This window comes from Apaloderma vittatum, unplaced genomic scaffold (assembly GCF_000703405.1).
Source record: "Apaloderma vittatum isolate BGI_N311 unplaced genomic scaffold, ASM70340v1 scaffold6128, whole genome shotgun sequence".
Taxonomy (NCBI): Eukaryota; Metazoa; Chordata; class Aves; order Trogoniformes; family Trogonidae; genus Apaloderma; species Apaloderma vittatum.
In genome coordinates, this window is record NW_009730102.1 from 3,853 (window position 1) to 19,241 (window position 15,389).

Genomic DNA, 15,389 nt, shown 5'->3' on the forward strand with positions numbered 1-15,389 from the left:
ACTTTCTGGTGTAGTAGTTCCTGATGACTAGTTAAAGGATATGGTTAAGGATTGTGATTCATCATGAAAACAGCTTTGGGCAACTTCTTTGGTTGGCTTTTTTTTAAATTTTTTTTTATTTCTTCCTCCTCCACCCTCAGCTTGTTTGTCAGTCATGATGTGAACATGGCAGGTGTGTCTTACTGCTTGTTTTCAGGAAGATCCATATTGTGACCCTTGGTATTGTTGTCTGGTCTTTGTGTGCCACGGTGAGGGTTTTGCTGACTTTGAATCCTGACCTTCAATATGTATTTTGTGCATGAAGATACTTAAGAGATCTTTTTTTCTTACCCAGGTGGGAAGGAGAAACCAAAAACCAATGCAGAAGAGCTACAGATTAAAAAAGTTAAGAAGAAAAAGAAAAAGAAACATAAAGAGAATGAGAAGAGGAAGCGTCCAAAAATGTACAGCAAGTCCATTCAGACCATCTGCTCAGGATTGGTTTCTGATATTGAGGATCAGGAAGCCAAAGGCATCATAGATGATCATCTTAAGGATTTCAATGGGAAAAATATGGATTCCAAGAAGGACTGTGAGTCCAAGATACCAGAGAACAGTGAGTTTCCATTTGTCTCGTTAAAGGAGCCACGGGTTCAAAATAAACTCAAAAGGTTGGACACATTGGAGTTCAAACAGCTGATTCATATTGAGCACCAGCCTAACGGAGGTGCATCAGTTATCCATGCCTACAGTAATGAACTCTCCCACTTATCTCCTGTGGAGATGGAGAGATTTGCAGAAGAGTTTGTGGGTCTGGTTTTTAGTGAAAATGAAAACTGTGCAGCTTACTATGTAATGGGTATTGTTCATGGGGCAGCTACTTATTTACCTGACTTTTTAGACTACTTTTCGTTTAATTTTCCCAATTCACCAGTGAAAATGGAGATTTTGGGAAAGAAAGATATAGAGACAACGACTATGTCAAATTTTCATGCTCAGGTAAGAGGTTATACATTTTACTTTCTAAAGTCATATAATCGTTTCGAACAACTGCGGGTTTTTTTAGAATATGATTTTTATTAGCTGTGCTATGTGAATGATGCAGAAGACTAGAAACGAGGAAATTCTTTAAGTAATAAATTAGTTCCGCACTATTTAAGATAAGGAACCTGTTAACTGAGGCATAAGGTTGGATGTTATGGGGGAGGGGAAGTGTTTGCATGCACGCCTGTGTGTGGGTTTCTCTGGATTTCTTTCCGTAGCTGAAACTGAGCTGTGAATTTTGGAGAGTTAAAGTGATTTGGCTGTGGCTATCTGGGCTGAACTGTAGCTCGTCTGTGTGAACTTCATAAAAATGAAATGCTTTAATACATTAAAACAATGTTCTACATAAAACCTGTGTAGGGCACAGTTAATTAGTGGCATTTATAGTTTGAGGCTTCTAAATCCATCCTTAAAGGAACTTAATAGTGGTTAAAGTAGCTGCTAATTGCATCCTGACACATTCACCTTTCCTCCCAGTTAGTTATATTCTCTTGAAAGCTATGAAGTTGTGTGGCAAAATGACAGGCAGCTTTTGAATAATTTTTAGTTCGTTGTTTTATGTTTTCCAGAGAGAAATGACTGTATACTCTCTTAAAAACAGCTACTGATTAAACATCACCTCTGCTATTTGTTAACTGATGTAGGAGAAACATTACTGTTGAATATGATTTATTTCAGGTCTTTTAAATATAAGGAAAAAAAATTCTAATTTTTTTTAGATTACCACTTTGGTGATGAGGATATTATGTAAAGCTCATACAGATATTCCAGAACCATTTGTGAAGAAACTCAATCCTGTTTTTTCATTACATTGTTAGCTTACAATTGCCCATTAAATTCTGTGAGTTCAGATTGTGTATGGAATGCTGTTAAACTTCTTAGACAATTATGAAGAGTTCAGGTTTTTTTTGCCTTCAGCTACATGATTATTTGCATGGAACACTGTTGCATTTATTGACAAGTAACAGGTGTGTGTTTATCCACAAGGATATGCAGAACTGAAATGTTGCTGCAAGAGAACATTTGCAGTGCTCATTAAGAAAATGTCCACTGCCATGGAACATGAACATTCTGTGAAATACATACACTATTTCTTTTTTCATTATGTAAACTGGATAGTTACTTTCATAGTAAAATTGCACAACACACTCTGGGCAACTACCCAGAGCTGCTCTTTTTCTATAAAAAAATCTGGACCTGGCCTTACAAGTATGTTCAAGTCCAGCCTGTTGTTGTCTTAAGCAGCATTAATGCAAGCATAGCTATGTGCTAGTATCTACCCTAAAGAAGTAGTTAAAAATCTAAATTTCATTTTTGTGAATTATAATGGAATTACTTTACTGAAAGGATGGATTGACTTGGTATTACAACATTATCATTGATATCTATAGTTAAACCAGACCTGCAGTCATTGGAGCTGAGATCATGATTTCCCATTTTTCTTTAAGTGAAGGAGGAACAGAGAGAAAATATAGGAGATGGAAAAAATGCCAAACTCTACTATAGCGTTCAGCTGGTCAGCTTCATAATATGTCTTCTAACCTATATTTTACTTGGCTGGAGATTTAATTCTGGTAACTTACTTTGTTTTTTTCTCAGTTTTTCAACTGGTTTTCAGAGCATTTTATCACTTGTCAGAGTTTGGTTGCTTGACAGAAAATGCTTGGCTCCTTGTATTTTTGCTAACATGGAGGGTGTAGTGTGTATAAATAATGTGTACAAGCATACACCAAACTTACTCACACTGTCTTTTGCTCTGCATTGCTGTTTCCTGGAATATGTAAGTCAGTATCTGGGTTGCCTAGCTATTGATTCTATTTTTCCTTTATTACTTGATGTTTTTTTGGTCTTATTCTGGTTGCTTATTTTATGTTGCTCAGGTGATCTGCTACAGTTGAAGGATTTTTTTAGTTCAGTGTTCTCCCTTGACTGGGGCCAGTATCAAAGATGTCCAGGAAGGAGTATGAGAGTCTAGTAATCCTGGTGATACTGTGTCAGAGTGCTCATCCTCTAGGGATATGACAGGACCTTTTTGAATCAGAGTTGTGAATTTTGTGGTTTTTAACCTTCAGCTGTATTTCTGTGTGTGTGTGTTACTAGGAGTTAGGACTTTTTCAGTTTTCTGCTACTGCCTTTCCTAATAAAAGGTCCTAAATGGCTGTGTAACTTGTTCAGTTTTGTGCAGGTTGACGATAGTCTCCTGTGTTGAGTTCTTGGTGAATCTTTTAAAGGAATTGTAATGTGCTGTGGCAGAATATTTCAATGAAATTTTAAATGTAGATTTCTATTCCTACACTGCAAAAGTTCTGCACTCCTGTGTTCCCTGTTGTCCTGCACTGCCTGAGCAGTGTTTAGCAGCTGTTGGACTGTCTCGCTTGAGGTGGGTCCTTTTGTCATGGTTAAGTAGGAACTTGTTTTACTCAGTCAGCTTTGAGTCGGACTGTTTCTATAACTGGGCAAAACTGAATTAGTCTAGATATCCTTGTAGCCAGCAAGTCATTCCTTCAGGCAGTGGAAGACGCTTGCTGTTCCGGGCTCCGTCATTTGTGTAGAGGGCCTCAGCTGCATCACTTCCTGGGCAGCTCTGAGTCTTACTTGTGAGACTCTTACGAGGATTTCCAAGAACAAAAATAATCAGCTTTTGCCGCCCCCTTGCAGCTTACGTGAGTTTAGTGCTGTTGAGGCAAGTACCTCTTACAGTTTGAACCTGTTACCATGTCCTCATGCTGGGCGAGTGCAAATCTTTATTGCCTTGCTGAAATCTCGGAGTGCACACTTTGTGTTTAACTGTAACAGTACTGAGTGCATTGGTTTTACCGGGCTTCAGTCTTGTTCCGTAGGCAGCTACTTAGTACAGGTGCAGTGGAATGCTGAGCAGTACCCAGCAATTCCTGTTTTCAAGACAAGATTGAATGTTTTTCAGCTTTATCTGACAAGTGCTTGTGTGGTGTGTTTGCTGAAGATCTGTAGGTGATGCCAAACTTCCCGAAGAAATCTGAAAAAACTTCTTTTTTTCTTTTTCCTTGTTTGTCCTCTTACCTTTTATTCTGATTTTTAGTGGACAAAGCAAATAATTTATAATTTCTTTCGATGTTCTCTGTATTTGAAGATTGCTTAACAGCTTTTTTTTTCCCCCCATATGCTCTCTTCAATATTCCTCATTTTTCTTAAAATACAGTACTGAAAATGCAGTGTCTGCCTGGTGTATTATTGTCAAGGAGTATGAGAAGATTGCTTCAAGTGTCTTGCAGATGATTGCTCTTTGTTATCTATTCGTGCCTTTTCCCAGAGCGCTTTGTGATCTGCTCTGGCAGCAGCTCCTGCTGAGTCCCTCTCTTTTCATGTTTCTGCAGTTAATTATCTATCGCTATCCTCTGTTTTCACAGCCCTTCTCCAGTTTATCAAAGATCTTGTTAGTTTTGATCCTTTCCTGCAGTAGCCGTGCAGCGTGGTGTTTCCTGCGGGTCTCCTAAGCACACCTTGTGTTCAAAGGGAAGACCTTGTTTTTGTGCCACCGAGTCGGTCCTTTCATAGGGAGAGTTGAGGGGACACAGACAAGTGAAAACTCTTTGCTGTTACTAGACCATGTTTCTGTAGCATTTTGAGAGCATAATGCAAATATCAAGGTGTGTACTTGTCCTCCTGTCGTAGAAAGAAAGATTATTTTGACTTGGTTGTTGGTGTGTTTTCTTTTTGTTTGTTTGTGGGGTATTTTTTAATGTGTTTGTGTTTATTAGCTTCTGCCATCTTATTTTCCATGTGGTTAAGACATGAGTATCTAGCTGTTTTTCTAGGAATTGAAACTAGGCTAAATGGACTCTAACGCTTCTATGTCTTGCTTCTCTTGACACCTGTTTCTTCAAGACTTATCCTCTTCAAGACCCTTATCCTCTTCTAGCTTTGAAGAATCCGTTTTGGTTATTTTCCAGTTCTTGTCGATTTGTTAGAGCTTTGTTTCTTTTTCGTTTAATGCCTTTGTACTGTGAGGATACTCATCACTAAGTCTGTTTGGTTTAGGAAAAGTCACTTGTATTGTACCCTGCTCAGTGTGCAGTTAGGCAGATTGTCAGAGCCAGTCAAGCACCTCTCACTGCTAAAAGGATGTGTCCTTCTTGCTACTTTCTTCTCAGTTGCATGTTCTTGTGCCAGGCTGTGGTGCTTCCCAAGTTGGCTCACCAGTTCTTTTTGCTAATCCAGCAGAAAGCTTCACCTACTCAGGAGTGGTTGGTTTTATTACTGAGTTAGCAAGTTATTTTAATTTACTGTGCCAGAGGTAGCTCAAGGATGACTGTGGGACTATGCAGTCAGCCCTGTTCTCTCAGAGCAGGCAGTTTGCATCTTCAGAGGAATAATTTTTGTTGCCTTTTTTATTTTTTTCCCCAGTCTGAAGTAAGGCTTTTGTTAACTGTGATGGATGCTGCATGTTTAGATAGTATGAATGGTGTAAGTATCTGAGAGGAGGAAATGCAGTAGTAAGGATGGTTTGTATTGGTGGCTTCAAGAAAATGATTGTCCTCACTTATTAAAGTTCTGGACACAGAGCTTCTCACTCCAGTTCTCTTCTAGCTCCTTCTAATATTGTTTTCTCTTTGCTTTCCTCCTTGTTTAGCTCTTAAAAGTTTAGCTTTTGCAACAAAGTTTTTGATGTTCACTCCTTTTCTGATTTGTGAAATCTTGATTGAAGATACTTCCTAGTGTGTGAGGGGAATTGCTGAAAATATTTTAAAGAAAATCTGAAATAATTGGTTAGTGTTTTATTTTCTTGTTGTGGAAGATTTGTACAGTGTCTGTTTGCCTATATTGTGGAGTTTTCCTCTGTTCTGGAAAGAATTCTTGGAACTATGTATCTGTTCAGTAGCTTTCAGTAGAATTTTACTTTCAATAGAATTTACTCCTTTTAAAGTTTTTGAAGGTTTGGTTAGTGATTAAGAAATTTTAATGGCTTTTAGCAGCTATTCCCTCTTGTGCAGGTTCCCTAAAGCATAGCCTTCTATTTTGTTCTTCCCCCCCTTTCTTTATTTTTCCTTCTGGAAGATGAAAAAAATGAATTTTATCTCTGTTATAGAATAGGAAAATATATATGCTTTCCCAAGTAATCCATAAGGCGACATGTAAGAGACTTTTTTTGGCAGCCTATTGTGTTCCAGGTTTCCACTTACTGAATACCCCTGAACAAATAATCAGTTCCCATGAGATGACACTAGAAACCTGCAACATGTGCATTTTTTTTTTTCCACTTAGAAAATAGTTGCCTTTCCACAGTGCTTCTTGACAATTTCATCCAATAACTATGAAATGCTCTTTTTGGCCATGTATTTTTATTGACAAAAACCAAACCTAAACAAAACCATAGAGGTTTGTACCAGCAGCCTGGACAGGATCTGAAACGAAAACTTGTCACCGCTGAGTTACAAGAGCATAATAGCTACTGTGATTTCACAATATTACTTTCGGTGAAGCTATCTAATTGATGCTATTCTTAAATGGTTATTTTTAAAATTCTTTATTGACTGCTTCACTGTATTTGTCACCAGAATTCAGAATAATAGGTCATCTTGCTTTTAGATGTCTGTCCATCCTTTTGTAGTATTTGAGGATTTCAGCTGCCAGGTGAAATGTGAAGTGATAAACTGTGGTGGTAAAAGGACACTAGTGGAGCTATACTGGAGGAAAAACCTTGTGATTGCATTTCCAGAAACTTCAAATTGGGAAATGGTATATTTGTTGAAATTAAAGCTTTAATGATAATGGATCACCTTTGAGTAATGCTAGAGCTGTCAGGGCATCTTATTCTGACACCAAAAGTGTGACTTGAAAAAAAAACAAACCAAAAACTGCAAAAAGCCCCCACCAAAATAAAACCAAACCAAGTAGTATGAAGTACATGCAGTTTAAAAATCAAAAGTAGTCAAGTAGATTTCCAACTATTTTTAAAGTCGGAGCAGTTTTGATGAATATTTAAGTGAAATTTTGATGCTTCAGTATTGGTTCCCATTTGAAACTGAAAACGTGTGTAAGCAATTAAGGATTTGAAAAGAGTTGGCAAAGAACAGAAAACCTTTTGGGCACCAAATAAGAAAGAATTCTCCAGTACCTCTTCCTGACTCTAGTGTTGGGGATAACAGATCTAGAGGAGTAACAGTGAATGTCAAGCTGGATGCTTTCACTTCTAAGACACAAATGTGTAAGTGCATTGTTAGTGCCTTTGTAGTAAAATGGAAACTCACTATTCTCTTTGATCTCCCAGGATATTTTTATGGTGACTTGATGTTTTTGGTTTTTTTGGACTTTGATGGGGTTTTCTTTGTGGGTTTCTTGAAATTTTTTTTTTGTTCAGTGGGGTTGGATTTTTTTTTTTTTGATCCGAGGGCTGCTTTTCCAGATTTCCTGGAAAAACTGAAAAAAATTGAAACCTTTAAAATTCTTGCAGGAAAATGTTAGAACTTCAACTGAAAAAAACCAACCCCATACATTTTTTTAAATGACTCACTTGAAATGCTTAGTTTCTCTGGACCACTCCTTCCAGTTTGTGTCTTTTTCAAACAGAAAATGGAAGCATCTTTAACATACAGTGTCTAAAATGTTCCCTGTTTGTAGGATGATATTGCTTAAATATATTGTTGTCAATGTGTTTTTTATATATATATATATGTTCAGATTTAATCTTCAGGTTCTTTTAAACACCAAGGTGTTTATGCTAAAACACTTGCTTTTTAGAACTACTTTCTTAAAACTGAGCAAGTTGTTACAGTAGAAAAATGAGTTGATGCCATACTAGTCACCAAAGAAGAAAAGAGAATTCTCAAGTTTTACCAGTTTTGAATTCAGCGTTGGCTTTACTGTCGTAATTTTCCATTACCTTGATGCAAGAGAGTGACACAGTCTCCTTTGTGTGTTTTTAGGTGACGTCAAATATAAACTACATGAGAAGAAAGAAGTTAGGCTATGTCTTATTTATTACATTATATGTTTATTTTGTCTGTCCAGTATATTATCCTGCATTTAATTGGTGATCTTTTTGTGTATGTGTACTGATTCTCATTATGTTGAGCACATGCTAGAAGAACTGCATGTCATTGACTCCTTTTATTCTGGATTTTGATTGTGCTGGTTATTTGTTTGAGCAAATCTATAATATTCTAAAAATATAGTTGTGCTCCAAACTGTAATCTTCCTGAAGGTAATTTTACCTTATAAAAGGTGTGTAATATGGCGTTTATGGTCAGTGCATAATTTTATGTATAGAATTTGATAAAGTATTGGGTGTAGTACAAAGCATTGTTCTTGTGAGTTCAGAAACACACAGAAGAATGTTCCTCCCTTCCTGTGAAGAAACCAGCCAAAGAATATTGACAGTAAAAGGAAAATGTTGCTGTTACCCAAAATGCCATGGATTCTATTTATTTTGTTGTTGTCTTCAAGAGGGTTAAATTTATTTTTGTCATTGGTCAGACATCAATGGGACATCAGTTCAGTTCCTTAAGATGGCTTTTTGTCCACCTTTGGAAAACCTAATGTTAGAAGGACAGAAGGAAGGGGAAAAAAAGAACAGATCTTCCCCTTTCATCACGAGCATGGATTTATACTGAGTCTGGATCAGTTAGAGATAACTTTCTTCATAGCAGCCGTCATGGGGTTGTGTTTTTGATTTCTAGCTAAAACTGTTGATAACACAGGTTAATTCTGAGCAGCGTTTGCAGTATCAAAGCAAGAAGTTGGGAGGGGACGTGGCTGGGACAAGTGACCTGACCTGACTGCATGCCATAAAATATCATTCCATAAAATGTCATGCCATAAAATATCATTCTCAGCAATAATAAAAAAAACCTGAGGGGGCTGGGGTGGGATGGGGCTGTTGGTCTGGAAGGTAGCTATTGCTCAGAGACTGGCCCGACATACATAAAAAACATCAGTGAGTGCTTTTTTTTCCCCTTCTTCACTTATTAAACTTCCTTTATCCGGAGCCACGTATTTCCTTGCTTTTCCTGTTCTCTCCCATTTCTCTTGCCATGGGCAGGGAGTGGGTGGTGAACAAGCAAGGGGCTGTAAGGTATTCAGTTGCTGCCTTGGTGTTAACCCACCACAGAGTTCTTCAAACTCTCATTCTCTATGACACGCAGAAAAGACTCTATAATTCGAGAAGTTATAAAGTAGGTATGCTTTAATAAGCGCGCTGGTGCACGGGGGATATCTCCTCCAAAAAACGTGCACACCCGGCAAACGCAGTTACCCGAGTTAAATGCAGTAAAAGTTACATATTCATAAGACGCCTATACGTATTCATGAACTATGCTGAAAAGGCACTCAGTTCCGGTGGTCGGCAGCTCCTCTTCTTCACGCTTGCGCAGTGTCTCCTGGTGGTCGTGGGCAGGGGTCTTCAGGGATGAAGGCCGTAGGTCTTCCTCATAATGAACTCTTTTATCTTAGTCCCAAAACTGTCTGTTCCTGGCAATCCTGTAGGGCATCTTGTTCCCGGATTCCACAAGGGGCGTCGTCATCGGATGGTCCTTATCAGATACCCCTTCCCATCAGTGCCTTTGTTAATTGCCTTTATTCCTTCAGGGCTGGTGCTGGACGACGCCCCTTATCTTGTATATCTTAGGCATCTGAATAACTACCACCCAACGATCCCTTCAGGCCTACAACCTGACAGTGAAGAAAGTTTTCCTAATGTCCAATCTAAACCTTCCCTGGTGCTGCTTGAGGCTATTTCTTCTTGTCCTATATCTTGTACTTGGTAGTGTGGCAGTGGCAGCAGAAAGAAGTTGGGAGAAAGGCAGAAAAATGGTTTACTTTTAGTCAGGTGTGTGAATGAAGACAGCAGCTTAATATCCTGTCCTGGAGTGGTGGAGTACTGAACTACTTACACCAGTGGAAGAAACATCCTTTTGCATGTTAGATAAACTGTGAGTAACAGATTTATGACTATCTGTAGCTTCAGGAAGTGGTTTTAGGTTACTTTGGAATTCTGCTATCCAGTAAGGCAGTACGGACAAGTGAATGTCCCCCCTTTGTCCCAGTGCGTTCCTTTTCTCAGTCCGTCCCTTGTCCCAGCTTTTGTGTGAGCTTCTGATGCTTTGTGCCAGTGCAGGTACAGCCAAGGACTGCACTGGTACAGATTCAGCTGAAAGAATTTTTTTTCTGATGTTTTATCACAGTGTCACCAGCTGTCCGTGCAGAGAAGTTACAAGAGTGTCTGACTAAGGCTTTGGGGAACAGGGGAATGCTACTGTCCAGCTGTACTGCTCTTGATGGCAAACCATGATGGCTTGCCGTTTACATTAGCTCACATGTGTTGTAAAATTCTCCTTTTAGTCAGTCCTTCATTTTGTGCTGTGCGGTAGTGACTGGGATGATCTGAAGAAGGGTATTTGGTTTTGCATTTCTGGAGTGCATGTGGATACATCAGTCTGGCTTCCCGGAAGGACACGGTACTGTTCCGTGTTGCGTTTTCGGGAACAGCTACTAATTCTCTTCTGCACTGCTGTAATTACTAGGAATTTTAATGGTCTATTTGGGTGAGTATCGTAGCTAAGCGGTACTTCATTAACTGTTTTTCTTGCACCTTTTTTCTTGCTTTGGATGCAGAATGTGTAGAGCTGCAGTGCAAGAGCCTTGGTTTGTGCAGTAATCCCATCTGCTCTTCCCTCTGTTCCGATCTGCTCATGTTTCATCTAATACCACTGTGTCTTTCAGCCTGTTAAACAGGAGAGCAGAAGCTTAAAGGGAAAGTGATCCTCATGAATCTCATGCCTGAGTATTTTGTTGCTGTGGTAGGACGAGTCAGATTATTGGAAAAACATTTTAACAATACACGTTTCTGTTCAAAATAAAAGATTGTTCATGAATGTTACAGCCCTTAAAGTTTTAAGGGAGCACAACATGTTAGCATAGCAAAAAATGAACGAATAACTGCCATGCTTTCTCTTCTGTCCTGTCTCTTTACGAGCCTTGTCTTGGCTGTGATAATTAGTTAATGTGCTCACACAGCTTTTAGAGAGGCCATAGGGGAGAGAATGATTACTAGAGTAAATGTTTAGCATTTAATTAGTTGTAACTCAGGGTTCTGTTACAGGAAAATGGTAAAAGTTCAGCTAGACTTGAGTAATCCAGGTAAGAATCCTTATTTACTAGTTATTAAGCAGTGTAACTTTTCACAGTTACTACATTGAAATGTTATTTTCTTGAAAGGCAATAGATAGATCTTACCTTCAGACTTTAAAATACAAATTGTCAAGTATCTTTAATGAGCATTTCTGTGTTTGGTGATGAGTTCGTAGTAATTGACTTTATAGTAACCTTAAGCATCCTGAAGACTCTAGGACTACTATCAGTCAGAAAACATAAGCGTAGAGATTAGAGGTATTTAATGAATGCAGACTTTGAGCAGTAGTTGACTCAGTATAACTTTTGCTGTCATATTCTACTTGTAGGTAAAAAGAACATACTCTCATGGTACGTATAGAGCTGGCCCAATGAGACAGATCAGCCTGGTTGGAGCAGTTGATGAGGAGGTGGGGGATTATTTCCCTGAATTCCTTGATATGTTGGAAGAATCACCCTTCTTAAAAGTAAGGACAGAAGGGAATGGGTTGGGAGAAGGGGGACAATATGCTGTCTAGTACTATTGAAGTGACAGTATCTGATATTTGCTTAGCTGATTGAATGGTCTAATAAATGCTTTTGTGACAGATAAAGGCTGCTTTTGAAATGTTTTTAAACTAACTCGCTTTGAAATTGTGGCTTGTATTTCCCATTAGTGTACACTGCCATGGGGAACACTTTCTAGTTTAAAATTAGAGAGTCGAAAAGACAGTGATGACGGTCCCATTATGTGGGTACGTCCAGGAGAACAGATGATCCCTGTGGCTGACATGCCAAAGTCACCTTTCAAAAGGAAGAGGTATGTTGAATTATTTTGCTTGATAAATGTCTGGTTAGTATTCTTTCTCTACAGATTGATTTTTATCTCAAATCTTTTACTAGTTGATACTGTATTTTAGCATTAATTTCTACAAATCTTAATCTAAAATACACTTTTAAGTTGCTTTGTTTTGTAAGGATATGGTTACTTTTATTTTTTAAAAATTGTTTACTATCAGGCCAAGTAAGGTGCTGTTCCTTTCTGGAACTCTAGTGTGAATTTAAGGTGAAAACTGCAGACCTTAAGGGATAAGGGCTGCTTTCTTATCTGAAAAGTAACACTTCCTGCATTAAATTACATCTTTAAGCTTTGCTGTTGGATTGGGTATAAGTACCAGCTTAAGAGCAGGGATCTCCTCAGAACTTGAATATTATGTGTCATGAGAAATTATGTCTTTGGAGTTCTCTTGTTCAAAATTCAAACGTAAAATGGGAGCATGGAAGAAGTGGAAGCAGTCAGGTGCCACAGAAGTACGGCAACGCTGTCCAGCCGTGAAGGGGATGCAGTTAAAGCCAAAGACCATCTGGACTTGAATTTGGCAAGAGATGTGAAGGGCAACAAGGACTTGTACAGGCATATGGACAGTAAAAGAAAGATCAAGGAAAATGTAAGTCATTTCCTGCATGGGGCAAAGGTCCTGGATATGAGAGACATGCAAAAGGCCAAGATACTTGGTGCTGTCTTTGCCTTTGTCTTTACTGGTGAGATTTACCTTCAGGAGTGTCAGGTCTCAGAGACAGTAGGAATATCTGGGACTACTTGCCTTCGGTCAAGGAGAATGAGGTTAAAGAATGCATTAGATTTACAGATTAGACAGACACAAGCCCATGAGACCCAACTGGATGCACCCACAGGTGCTGTGAGAGCTCACTAATAGCATTGCAAGGCCACTTTTCATTTTCATTGAGAGGTCATGGCAGCTGATGAAGGTTCCTGAGGACTGAAGGAAAGCAGATGTTGCTCCAATCATTCAGAAGTGAACGAAGCAGGACCTGGGGAACTGAGGCCCGTTGGCTATCCTCATCCTGGGACGAGAGAAGGACACCATTTGAAGCAAAGGACACTGTTGGGAGTAGCTGGTATTGATTTGCAAAGGGGAAGTTGTCCCTTATCCACCTGATCATGTATTCAACAACAAAAGGACTGGTTTACAGGATGAGAGGAACACTGGATGAGGGGTGTTGTTTATCTTGAATTTAGCAAGGCTTTTCCCATGACACCTGTCTCCCATGACATCCTAATAGACAAGTTAACAAACGAAAATCAGATTGACGGACAGTGAAGTGGTTCAAGAATGGGTTTAACTGCTATGCTCGAAGGGTTTTGATCAACACAAAGTCCAGCTGGAAAACAATCGCTACTGGAGTAGCCCAGACATAGATTCTTTGCGCCAGTGCGTTTCAACATCTTCATTCGTGGTTGCCATCATGGGACAAAGCACACCCTCAGCAAGCTGTCTGCAGGTGATGCAAAACTGGAAGGAGTGATTGGCCTACCACGGGGTTGCATTGCCAGTGAGAGGGACCTTGAGAGGCTGTAAAAATGGGCCAACTCAGGGTACTTGTGAAGTTAAGTCGGGGGGTGCAAAGCCCTGCACCTGGGAGGAATAACCTCTTGCACCAGCACAGGCTGGAACCCAACTGGCTGGACAGCAGCTGGAGGGAGGAGAACTTGGGTTCCTGATGCATGACAGGTTGACCTTAAGGCATCACTGTGGACGTCTCAGTCAAAGATAGACATGGGCAAACTAGAGCAGATCTGATGGCATGAAGGTGGGCGAAGGGGAACTGAGATTTATCCTGGAGAAAAGCAGGCTCAGTGGGATGATAGCAACGTATATAAACCTCTGATAGGAGGTTGTGAGAAGAACAGTTTTCAGCCACGTTAAACACTGGATTACAAGAAGTTCAATTTAAAATAAGAAAATAAAAATTCATGGTTGAACATGGAGGGACATATTGCCCAGAGAGCTTATGGAACCTCCATCTTTGGAGCTGCTCAAAACTTGACTGGACATGGTCCTGAGGAACCTGCTCTAGTGGAGTGGGAGAAGTTGGACTACTCAGTCTCCAGATATCCCTTCCAACCTTTACTACATTATGCTTAGGAACAGCTCTTAGAAAAATGTGGCGCACACTGTGGGCTCCAGGTGGCCAAGAGAATTGTCTTGTGGCTCTGTTCCCACTGCAGTTTACTTCACTTCCTTAAACCCTGAAAAAATAGTCTTTTGCTGCTTCTCATTCCGAGTTCTACAACATGGAGCTAAATGCACAGACACAGCAGTTTGGTAGAAACGTGAACGCTGAAGAATGACTTCAGGGCCAATTGAAATGTGTATCTACTAGTCAGGAAGCAGCAAAGGTGGGCAGTTCTCGGCTGGGGGCTCGTCATGGTAGGGCAAAGTCTTGCAGCGCCTGAGGGAGGCAGGTGGGGCAGACCTGGGGTTGGAGACCAGACTCCGGTGTGTCAGGCCCCAGAGTGTGGTGATGGGGCAGGTCCAAGGTCAAGCCGGGGAGGATCAGGCCCAGTGATTGCCAGGCAGGTCCGTGGTAACAAACTGGGAAGCAGGTGTGTGGCCCAGCACACCTCTGCCGGAGGTGAGGACCCTGCTCCCATGGGACTGCTCAGGCCAGGACTGCTGTCCCAGGCCTGAGTTTAGATTGAGCTCCTGGACTCCTTGTCCAAGTTTGTGGGTGGAGACTGCAGGTGAGACTCACTCAGTGCCCTGACACCATTGTCTGTTGGTTTTTATTTTTACTTTTGTTTATTTGTTTGTGTTTTAAATTTTTTTTTGTTTCATAAACATTCTGATATTTTGTGTAGCTCATTACATTTTTAATTCATCCTAAGTGGTACTATTTTTCTCATTTGACTATGTTCTTCCTGAAGGGAGAAAAACAATCCTATTGGCTATGGTAGAAATTAAGAAAAATGTCTGTATCACTAATAATTGTTTTTCTTGAACAGAACTACCAATGAAATAAAAAACTTGCAGTACCTACCTCGAACTAGTGAACCCCGTGAAATGTTGTTTGAAGACCGGACACGAGCCCATGCGGATCACATAGGACAAGGCTTTGAACGACAGACTACGGCTGCTGTGGGAGTGTTGAAGGCTGTGCACTGTGGAGAGTGGTATGTACTGAGGTGCTTTAAAAATATTGACCTAAATTTTCATTTATAATTGGTAGAAGGAGCACAGAATAGGTTAATCTAGTATTAGAGATTTAATGAAGGCTTAGTAAATACTAGACTTTTTTTTTTTTTTACCTCTCTCTCTTGTGCACTAGATGTTTCTGCCCTCTGCTACATTGCACAGAGTTTTGCTGCGTAGTTGAAACTAGAAAGGTACCACCTTGCAATGACAGTTTAAGAGCTACAGTGGAGTTGCTGTAACTGAGTTAATGTTAAATGTAAAAACACTTCATTCTTTGTTTTAAAT

The 15,389-nt window shown here is 39.8% G+C and overlaps 1 protein-coding gene across 1 annotated transcript; it reads left to right on the top strand.

Moving 5' to 3' along the window:
- Window positions 1-334: 334 nt before the first annotated feature.
- Window positions 335-15,082, top strand: RSBN1L (round spermatid basic protein 1-like; the record flags this gene model as incomplete). Its single annotated transcript, XM_009874653.1, has 4 exons — window positions 335-978; window positions 11,457-11,594; window positions 11,784-11,926; window positions 14,915-15,082. Coding segments are annotated over 4 exons (1,093 nt in total), but the record flags the coding sequence as incomplete, so codon positions are not given.
- Between the last annotated feature and the right edge of the window lie 307 nt (window positions 15,083-15,389).